This window comes from Dermacentor albipictus, chromosome 9, assembly GCF_038994185.2.
Source record: "Dermacentor albipictus isolate Rhodes 1998 colony chromosome 9, USDA_Dalb.pri_finalv2, whole genome shotgun sequence".
Classification (NCBI taxonomy): Eukaryota; Metazoa; Arthropoda; class Arachnida; order Ixodida; family Ixodidae; genus Dermacentor; species Dermacentor albipictus.
This window is the reverse complement of record NC_091829.1, coordinates 36,867,124-36,878,555: the sequence shown is the minus strand read 5'-3', so window position 1 is coordinate 36,878,555 and position 11,432 is coordinate 36,867,124. Positions and strand designations below refer to the sequence as shown.

The following is an 11,432-nucleotide window of genomic DNA, read 5'->3' as shown; positions in this document are numbered from 1 at the left end:
CTTTCGGGTTGTCCTAGCTTTCGCTGCGTCATGGGTTTAAGAGCTGCCCGCGAACGGCCGGGCCCTTGTTGTCGAATTCTGCCATGTTGGCGGTTTGAGCCAATCGGAGAGGATGTAGCCGCCGTGCGAGCCAATCAAGGACGACAAGATTATCAAATTAGACAACAATATGGCGGAATTCGACGAGTGTCCAGAATCGCATCGTAGGTCTGCACACCGAGCAGAGCCCACGATACTCCGTAGTGCATCTACATCGGCCACGGAGGTAACTTTCAGAAACGCTGCTGCGGTGAGGCTCCTGGCGGTCTTGACGGACGCGCTCGTGACCATCATTGGCGGTCGCTTCACCTCACCCAGCTATGAAACCTTAGACAGACAAACCTTAGCTTAGACAAAGCAAGTGCCACGACGTGTTTCCCTGCAATGCTACACGAGTTGCGCTGCCCTACACGTGTGCCGTGCGGCGCCGCGAAACGCGTTCGTCGCCGAGACGCGCGTGGCGTAAAATGTGAGAAGAAAAGTTTAGAATCCCTTAAGTATCCTTACGTCATTTGAATGAGAAAGCATGAGGTCCAATTTATCACCTCAAACTGAATCCTTAAACTGAATACCTTAATCTACCCTAATCCACCGTGATCCACCTTAATCCAATTTAATCAGCATTAGTCCACCTTAATCCATTCCATGCACCTTAATCTAATTTTGGGAGTGGGCCAGGTTGGTTTGTTTTGGATGTGGACGACGGCGTCCGACGCCGCGGCTGTTCACTGTGGGATTTCGCAGTGAGAGCTGCAGCAGGTCCAGCACCGGGAACGTGACGTCATCACTTGGTCACGTGGGTTTTCTTGCCATCGGATATTAATAACGCCGGACGCCGGATTTCTTTTTTTTTCGATTCATGGAGCTTATAAGGCTTCTGCATCATTACCGCGCCGCATCTGGTACGTTGGCCGGCGTCTGACCTTTCTACTGAATACGCGTTTTCGGTTGACAGGCACTTCCAGATTCAAGCAGCTCCAAATGAATAAAGGTTTGATATCTCGAAAGGTATACAGGGTCATTTTATTCACCTCAGACCAAAGAAGACGTGCACTGACGCAACGTATTAACGCGATAAGCCCGTGTCGCAGAAAATACGGCGTCCCGCGTCGGCGTTGGACGTCGCTTCGGCAAATTTACGCATACCCAACCACTTTTCTATCACCAAAGTTGCCCAAACCTTGTTTTTTATTCTTTACAATGTTATTCCTCGGAATTTTCGGAACGGCAGCCCACAAACAAATGCAATGGAAAAAAACAGCAACAGCGCATGTCTTTTATGTTAGCTCTTCTCAGACTGAAATATTAAAAGTACGAATAACAGGAGATCGACCTACGCAAGAGACCGCGTTTCTGTCGATAAGCTCGCCTTCGTGCATAGTGTTACATACGCGGCAGTTGCCGGGCTCGAAGCATGAAAAGCAGTAAGGGGTCTTTGAACGCTATCGAGTTCCACTCTTAAAGGCGAAGCTTAAGCGTCCTCCATTTTTTTTCCCCCAAGTCTGTTCTCCATAATCGATGTCTTTGTTAGGAACTTGAAAACGCGAATTTTTCACGGAAGCGCCATAGTTATGAATACGCACAACATATCCATCCGCACATGCACTGGTGGATCAAAAATAAATTCGAATGATGCGGTCTGAGAGCGTTGCGCGTTCTCTACAAATGTGTTTTGATATGTGTGCGTGTGGACAGTATCTCTCCTAAGGACTTCGCGCCTAACCTTTCGGAACCGTCCGTTAGAGCACGCGACAATGCACTCAAACCGCATGCTCCGGCGTTTGGTTTGAGAGCATTGCCGCGTTCTCTACAAATATGTTTTGAAATCTGCGCGTGTCGACAGCATCTCTCCTAAGGACTTAGCGCCTAACCTTTCGCAACCGTCAGTTAGAGCGCGCGGCAATGCTCTCAAACCGCATGCTCCGGCATTCGCAATCCCCCTGTACGGGAACAACACGAGTATCCTAAAGTTTCTTCGGATGAAAACTGGCATCGCGACGCCTCGCAGCCCATAAAATGTCGCTAGGACCGGAATCGACTCCGTCATCACCATTCGCAAAATCCAATCCAATCCCGTCTGTGCTGCTCTTCCTGCTTCGTTCTCTTCTCTTTCAATCTGATAGTGGGATTTGCAGCCGGCACTCTGGGGCAGTCTTTTCCGAAAAATGTTCTCAAAGTCCGCTAGGTTCATCCTTTGGTTCATTCAGAATGCAGGGTGATAGCTGTTTATCGATAGACTATAGCGGACGCTGTCCAGATTTCATGATTTCAAAAAGAATTTTCAAAGCCGCTAGTATAATCTGACTTTTAACTTTGACTATGAACGCCTTCGCAGGCTGTCGTTTCCCGTTTTCTTTTTGCTTTTTTTACGTATTCAGGGGGTGGGGGGGGGATTCGCTGTTAGAAACAGAAAAAAAGTAAGAGTAATCTTAAGCTGAATACTTAGCACTTTCTTTTTCTTTCATTCTTTCGTTACCAGTCATCTGTATTTCCCTATACTCTTTTTTCTTCTTTACACCAACCTTCCTATGTTCCATTTGTGTTCTATTTGATTCTTGTAAAAACCCGAATTAACCGCATAGAGACTGATAATCATAATGATAATGTATCGCATCAGCATACCCCCAGCTGTGGGCAGTAGCCAGATCTTGGATACGTTCAGACGAAGAAGAAGAAGAAAGGAAGCGGGAGAACACGCAACGGAATTTTCTCCATGGATGAAAAACCGCACAATTTTCTCGAGTCGAGGTGAGTATTCTGTGCTGTAACACGTGAAAGAATAAGCACACATCCGCGTGATACTAAAAAAAAAAAGCACGTTGTGGTAATGCGGTTCTGAAACTACGTTATAAAGTAAGGAGCTATGGAAGGACCTCCCCGTATAGGCTTAGCCTTATAGCAGCGCTGTCAGTATGTTACGTGTGGAACGCTTGAGTGAAGCCTTAATATAGGAATGATATTGCAGGATCGCGAAAAATTTCTACCCTTCTTGATAAGAAGGAAAAGTAACTTCGACGAAATGAATTGCGGCGATAGTATGGAGGCGAATTAAGACTCGTGAATTTAGAGCGAAATCGGATGGTCAACCAGGTTGTATGCAGCGCAATTTGAACTAACAATATCCTCGGATTTTACGCGCTAAACCCACAGTATGATTCCGAAGCAAGCCGTATTAGGGGACTGCGGAATAATTTTCACAAATTTGGGGTTATTTTACATGCACTTAATTGTAATACGCGACCGTTTTTGTGCGTTTCGCCCCCGTCGAAATGCGGCCGCCGTAGCCGGGATCCAACCTTCGACCTTCATCTCAGCAATGCAACGCTACAGCCGCTAAGATACCACAACACGTGTGTATAACATGAAGAATAATGAAATTTGATTAATTCACCTTAGCGTTGCCAAATGTTGTATAGCTTCCTGGTTAGCTATGCAGCATGGTAGAAGGACTGCATCGCAAAAGCGCTAGTGCTGGGATTGAACGGCTGACCATGAAGGGTATTTTGTAAGAGTCGACCTAGTGGACTGCCCATTTCGGCCGCTGCTGAGTGGATTCATCTTTAGGAGGGAGGAGGAGACGAGCGGCCCAGCCAATCAGCAGCGGCCTAAATGGACAGTCCACTATAGGTGGACTCCTATAGGATGCCCCCCCATCCCAAGAAGTCGCGGCTATTGGCTACGACATCGAAATATAGGTGGCACCATCGTCGCCGCGCTACTGTGGACGGGCGGTCTGTGGCACGCATTGAAATGTTTACATGTGTACATGGTGGTGCTTCGATTTGGCCCAATTGTTTGGTAACTAAAACGCGCTGATTGCAGTAAACTTACGATATTGTCACGTGGAGTGACGTATGAAGAACACAGTAGCATTACTGTGTTCTTCATACGTTCACGTGTCAATATATTGCCCTGCAATGCCACATTTTCTGCACGAAATGCAGGGAGCATTACTACTAAACGTGAAAGGAGCGCAAAACGTAGTCTCTGTTCCTGTACGTCCATGGTACTTCTTGTTGGTGTTCGGCTTGCGTTCAGCCTATATTGGCGCAGCTGTTGTGCAAGTATAAGCTTTCTGCTATTTGTAGCTCAGAAGAACTTCTTGTTGGGCGAGTTGGTGCATATTAGCAAACAGTTTTATAACAGCGCAAACAAACGACCACAGAGAGAGAGAGAGAGCACACAAGTCTGCGCCTGTCCTTGTGTACTCTCCCTCTCTCTCTCTCTCTGTGGTCATTTGTTCGCGCTGTTATAAAACTGTTCGCCTTTCTGCTATTCTTGCGTAGGTCAATGATATCCCTGTATTTCTGTGCAACGAAGTTAAAGTAGCAAGTATTATGACTCTACTTCACTACTTGCACGCACACTACACTACCTCTTACTTCTTTTTCGATTGTCTATCAAACACAGGATAGTTATTAAGTTTAGTTAAACAAGGTACGCCATTATGAGTGACAGCAAACTGGCTGGATCACAGTGAGGCTTCGCACAGGTTTTTTTTTTTCGTGGTAGCAGTAAAAAACGTAGCATTCTAGCACAAGGATGCTTTTGAGTGATTATGTGCACGAGAATGGTGCGAATAATGTTAAATTATTCTTAAAAGCCAACCTCATTACGGTGTTTTCGTTATTTGGAAACATAACTGGCCGCTGCCTTCCGTCAAGCTAGCAACACCATGCTAAAGAGAGCAATATATCAGCCTCCGGTAACTCAGTTTTACGACGTCCTGTGTCTAGCGACCGCAATGTTACCCATTATCCTCTCGTAATACTATAACCGTTTCCCTTTTGGAGCAGATAAAGTACCAAAACTCAAAAATTCACTTGCGAGGCCAAGTTATTTCCGCACAGTGGGATATTCACATAATAGAAGGGCACCTAAGAAACAGCTAGGGATCGTAGCGTAACCGCTAACCACCTTCACAACCACAGTCACGCAATTATACGCCTAGGATCAATTGTATCTTACGACATTGTATCAGCACTTAAGATTTCCTCCCCTATGCTGCTTAATGATCTCGCGTCACCTCGTTGCAATGTTTCGTGGTATCACAAAAATTGCAGAGTGATCAACACATATCGCTTCAAGGAATGGCTAAAGCGTGCGGCGTTCAGGTATCGCAGCGACGGCTTCTTCTTTTCTTTTTTTTAAGCGGCGCCAAATGTTTTTTTGTGATGTGCCTGAACCACGATTTGGCCCTGAAAGTTGCATTATTGTGACGAACGAATGGCACGACGATCACACACACTCCTCTCGGCACATACAGTCACTCAGTTTATTGTAGTGCAAAAATACTACAGTGTGAAGCCAAATAAGTCTCTGCGTCGTCAAAAAAAAATGGCTGTGGCTTAGCTAAGGTTAAGCCCAGGATGCGAAGCATACTAGCCTTTATTTTAGTTGTTGAACCACTGTTTAGCCTGGTGAACTGCTGTTGCTTGGCTATATTTGGTTCGGCTAGACGAAGAAACAACTCATGCAGGCGAGCGCACGAGCTGAGACCCGGCTATGTAGCTACGCGGCCGCAAGCGAGCGCATGAGTTGAGCCTCCGCTTTTGCAGCTGTTATGACGTCATATGGTAGCTACGCGGCCGCGCGCGGCGCAGCAAGGAAGAGCGTGGTTGTGCGGCTAGTATGCTTCGCATAAAAAATGCGTACCACCACTTACGACTGCGATACGACCACGGAACAAACAGACTTACAATAATATTTGCGCCGCACGAGCACATTTACACAAGTAGCGGCAATCGGACGACGCCACGCACCATCCACACGATCGTGGTTCAGCCAGTGTCCGTCAAGCGGCAGCTCCGCTCGATCTCCTGGCCATCGTGGACGCCGGTTTTCACCCGAAAACGAGCGTTGGTTTCTGATGGCGCGCAGTTGATTCGCGTATCGTGAGCAACGGTATTTCGCCGGCGAATTGAAATCAAACGTGTGTTTTGAATGTCTCGCAGGAATGTCTCGACTCTCTGGAAGGACCCCGAGAACGAAGCCTCGAAGAGAAAGAAACGGGCCAAGCAGCGACGCCAGCGACCGCGAAAGGACAAAAGCAACTCGCCTAGCCAGCTGTCTACGCTTGCCGGGGTCTCGACAACGTCCTCCGCCGCGGTGACTCCGGTTTACCAGGGGTCACCGGTACGACACGCGACGCCGAAGACTGCCCGCGCGATATCGTCCGTCGCAGCGAGGGACGACTTGGACCGCGACGCAGCGCCTACAGCTGCTTCCGGGCGCCGACAGCACGCCGGGAGCGAAAGAGAACAGCCGAGAAAAACGAGGCCCCCCGACAGTCGGAGCACGTCATCACGGGACACAGGCGACGCTGCAGCGTCGACATCAAGGTCTGAGGAGCAGGCCCAGACGGCAGAGGCGCCGAGTCGCCCGTCGTCAACAACTGTCGCAGCTGGGACATCATCCATTCAAGCCAACAGGAGACTCTGGGGCAGTGGTTTGCTCAAGGCGCTTCCCCTCGCCAGAGCTAGCGATGCCTTCTCGAGCGGTGTCGTGTCGCCTCCCGCTACGAGCGAACTCTTCACGCTGTGGCCCGCGGGGCGGTCGGTGGAGGCAGCCCGACCAACCGCCACCGAAGGTGCTGCCAAGAGCATCGCTCAGCCGAGCGCAGTCAAGGAGGAAACCGACGACGGCACGGCGTTGCCAGGCGCAGGAAGCCGGCCATCGCAGATTCCCGGGCCACCGTGCGAGCCAACCAGCATCGGAAGCGCCGTCTCGGCACCCAAGCCTGTCGAACACACCGACGAGCCTTCTCGATCACCGGATGGGCCAAGCTCGAAGGCGTCAGCAAGAGCTGGGGCTACACCCAGGGGCTCAGTACTGGGCGGCCTGCTGCTATCGCAGCACTCGCCGAAGGGTCCGACTTCTGGCCATGCATCGGAGGCTACGGCGGCGAGGCCAGAGGGCGCCCTCCATGTAGCCGGAGGAAGCCACAAGCCATTGTCGAACCTGACTGACGGCCTGCGCGACACCGTGAGTGGGGAGAACGTTTCTTTTGTTTTTCAATTTCAGTGCATACATTCAGTGCACTGGTCGTTTGCATAGGCGTTACAGGAAAATGGTGCGTACCGTTCAAATATTCAGAGGAAGGTGTCTGCGGAAAGTCTGCAAACGCACACGTTAAATCATTTAGATACGTTAGATTTCCTGAGGTCGCAGCCTGTGCTCAGTAATTACATAGCCTTGAATAATGTGGACCTATAGCCATTTGATTGCAAGTCAATTTAAGGTCAAAAGTTCGCTGATGTCTCTCGATGGCATATGGTTTATTGTCTTACACTTGCGGTAAATTAGCTTATGTTACAGAGAGTTAATACATAGGGTTCTAGTAGGCCGTAGAAATTCGGCTCATAGAAAACCTGCAGAAAGTTTGGACTACTACTACAATCTACAGACAGCGTAGGATGTTGGCGGAAAGCACATATATGGTCAGAAGTTAAACGCTTGTCTAAATAGACGATCTAAAGACCTAGGGTCACTCGAAATGAGATGTCCATAGGATGGATCATGTTACAGTTAGTACAGCGTTCTAGGAAGCGGCAGAAAATCTGTTTGCAGGAGGTATACGAACGACTTGCTCAAATGAACTTATCTGAACTTATGCCTTGCACTTGAAATAAACATCAGCTGCTGTCTGTAGTACATATGTTATGTGCTGACATAAGAAAGAGCAGAAGACAACGTAGTGCGTCTTTGACGTGCACAAGATATCACAATACATTGTTCATGCGTGACAATAGCATTCAGTGTGCCGTTAGCAGGGCAAGTACTCGAACTCTACCTCAAGATAACGTGATCAGACATACTGTCTTGAAATGGTTTCGCTGTCTTTCACAAGTTTCCAACGGCTGTTATCTGTCGTTAGGCACTCCAGAACAGAAGGGTACCGTTCCATCAACAAGAGCCTTGTGCTCGAGATCAGCACGGGCTCGCATAAGTTGTAATTTTTAATAATCTCTTCTCTTTGAGGAAACATAAACAATGTATTGTAATATTCCTCGGAGAGTCTAGCGAACAATTCCTACATGGTACGTTCACGCATAGACCACGAAACGCTTTTGTGGTTACCCAGTATAATCTCAACAATTATTTCGTTCGACGCGCGATATTTTCCTTCTTTCACCAGTTCCCATAGATCAGGTGGAACGATCTCCAATTAAAGAATAACTCTGGGGACTAATGCGCCAAAACCACGATCTGATTGGGACGAGCGCCTTAGTGGGGGACTCCGGATTAATTTTGACCATCTGGAGTTCTCTTACGGGCCCCCGATGAACAGTGCACGAGCGTTTCTGGATTCCGTACCCACCGGAGTGCGGCCGTCGATACCGGGGTCGAACCGGCGACCTCGGGCCCAGCGGCGCAATGTCATAGCCACTACGCTAGCACGACTGTTCTCTCCGAGAAGCGTATATTTAACCGCAATAAAGACTACTATCACATTTCCATTGCAGGTGCAAGTTCAGGAACCCGTCGACACCTTGGCCCCGGGTGACAGGAATCCGTGGGTGCGGGCCGCGGTCATCAGCGCCGGGCTGTCTCTCTTTTGCGTGGCGCTGGTCATAATCATGGTGCAACTGCGGGATCGCCAAACGCCCGGCGACGCCGGCGACCCCCTGTGCCAGACGGAGGACTGCGAGCGTCACGCCCTCCTCCTCGGCGAAGTCACCTCCGCGGTCATCGATCCGTGCGACGACTTCAGCGAGTACGTCTGCTCGGCCTGGTCGCCTCACGGGATGCAGACCCTCCGTTACACGAGCGCCATGGACGCCGCCATCTACGGCTGGATGCGGGGCCTGAACGAGACGCTCCATGACGGGTCCGCCAAGATCCCCGTTGGCAGGAAGGCGATGCTCATGTACGACGTCTGCATGGGCGACGACTCGCAGTACGGCAACAGCACGAGCGAGTTCCTGCTCTTTCTCAACGAAACCGGGCTCATCTGGCCGTTCGCCCCGGTGCCCAAGGTGGACGCCCTGACACTATTCGTCTCGCTAGCCTTCGACTACGACGCCTCTTTCTGGTTCTCGGTCGCCATCTCCGACTCGCCGGGCTCTTCCGGCGAATGGCGCGTCGTTCTGTCGCCCAGCTTCTACCTGCCCTTCCTCATGGTGCACCATAGAAACATAATCGAAAGCGGCGCGTACGCGGTGACCTGGACGAAGATCCTCCGTTCCTTTGCGGGCGGAGCATCGCCCAACTTGGACGAGGCGGAAATCAACGAGACCGGCGTCATGGGGGCTGAAATCCTGCGGCAGCTTTACGCCGCGTCGGCCGATCCGTCGCCCGAGTCTGCACTCTTCGCAGTCAGTGAATTCGGGAACTATACGCCCGCCATCTCGCCCGCACGCTGGCTGAACGCGTTGCAGCTAGTCCTGCCAGTGCGTCCGACAATGGCGACCGAAGTGTTCGTAACGCACGTAGGGTACATGATCGCCATCGACGATCTGTTTGGCAAGCACGAGAACCAACAGCTAGTACGACACCTCTCGTGGCTATTCATGAAGATGTACATTCCTGCCGCCGCTCCCGAGTTCTTTATCGGCGTGTACGGGAGCGCTGAAAGGTCCAAGATATACCGACCCCTGTTCTGCGGCTACAATGTCGAATTGCCGTACCGCCTGCTCGTGTCGGTGATGTGCTACGTCTCCAGTGCGCACAGCAACCATAGGCCCTTGATCGACGCGACCTTCGACAGCCTAGTCCTGGCGGCCACGGAAAAGCTCATGAACTGCTTTTGGCTGGACACACGTAGCAAAATGCTGGCCGTGCAAAAAATCAAGGCCGTCCAGAAGCGCCTGTGGCCCGAAGACGTTGTGTTCGAACCGGGATTCCTGGACGACGTCTACAAGGACTTTCCCGAGAACGAAGAGCCGACCTTCGGTTCCTACTGGATCGCGTCGCGCAAGAGCGTCCGCGGAGCGAAGAAATCGAAGCTCTACCGCAGCTTGTCCCCTAAGCTCATCAGCTCCGCGGAGCCGTACCTGACGTACGACGCCATCCTAAACCGCGTGCTCGTAACCATGGGCGCTGTCTCCAGGCCGATTTACTACGGGAACGGCACGAGAGGCATGCTGTACGGAGGCATCGGATTCCTAATGACGCTGCAGCTCGTCAAGTCGCTGGACAGAAACGGCTTGCGGTGGCACCCGAACGGCAGCGCCGTGAACTCTTTCCTCGCGGAGGAAGCGAGCAGGGAATTCGCAGTCCGCGACTCCTGTCGCGTTCGAGATGCGAACGCGAGCGTGTTCCCGGAGATACCGGCCGTGGAAGTCGCTTACGCGGCCTTGCAGCGGGCGCTCAAGCAGGACGGGCGGCGGTTCCGAATCGCCAAGAACCTCACCGAGGAGAGGGTGTTCTTCACGACGCTTTGCTTCATGACCTGTCCGCGAAGGTACACCCCTAGCCCTTATAGGGTGGACTGCAACAAGGCCCTGCAGAATTTTCCCGAGTTTTCGCGAGCCTTCCAGTGCCCCGCGGGTTCCAAGATGAACCCGGCTAAGAAGTGTATGTTCTTTGACGCGGCGCCGCCGCATCCTTACGACTGAGAATCGTATTGGCCGCCTTTCTATGCGCGGCCATCCAACTCGATGACCGGATTTTCATGTTGTTGTATCATCTTGTGCATTCGTATTTAATCTTTACGTATGTGTTTTTTTTAATTTGTTGCTGGAACGAACTGCATTTGCCCACGTTCCTTTTCCTGGCCTATTGAACTGAAGCTTGTATTTCTTCTTTCACAACCATTAATTATTTTAAATATTTTGGCGTGGTCACAGGCCATCGTTTCAAATCAGTCTGCGTGTCAGACTACAATCAAATCAGCGCTATGTTTATTAACCTTTTCCCGCGAAAGAACCATGCAGTTGTCGCTGCGGCTGGTATGTTGTTACTGCACGAGACCTCTGAAGTCATTACAAGTCGCGCGTTCGAATACATCTTGATTTGTGGTACCTACAATGTGTTTTTGTTTTACTATTACACACCTGAGGCTGTGTACTCAAAATCAAGAGGGGGAAGGGGTCCGAGAGGTGGAGTAGCACACTGTGGTGCACAAGTTACAACAAGGAATAGGGGGCCTCAGAAAGGCTGGCCAACGTTTCGATAGGAGGACCTATGCCTTAGACGAAGATGGGTCCTGCTATCTAAACGTTGGTCAGTCTTTCTGAGGCGCCTTCTCTCTGCTTGTAACTTTTATACCACCGAAAGCTGTATAAATGAAATCACAAGTGGCTTGTCACCGCCATTGCGATTTTTGTTTTCGCGGCTGTCCACGTTCTTTACTAGCACCGTCCGTAAACGATGTAGCCTTACTTCGCTTACGCCAATTAAATTCAACTTTTATTACTACTAACATTTCTGTTTTCCGTGTTATGGTCAAT

The 11,432-nt window shown here is 50.5% G+C and overlaps 1 protein-coding gene across 1 annotated transcript; it reads left to right on the top strand.

Moving 5' to 3' along the window:
- The first annotated feature begins 2,718 nt into the window (after positions 1–2,718).
- LOC135906542 (endothelin-converting enzyme 1-like) lies at positions 2,719–11,010 on the top strand. The gene is made up of 3 exons (XM_065437991.1): positions 2,719–2,787; positions 5,994–7,023; positions 8,505–11,010. The coding sequence occupies exons 1-3, from the start codon at positions 2,753–2,755 to the stop codon at positions 10,596–10,598; spliced, it is 3,159 nt and encodes a 1,052-aa protein (XP_065294063.1). The 5' UTR covers positions 2,719–2,752; the 3' UTR covers positions 10,599–11,010.
- Positions 11,011–11,432: the final 422 nt, after the last annotated feature.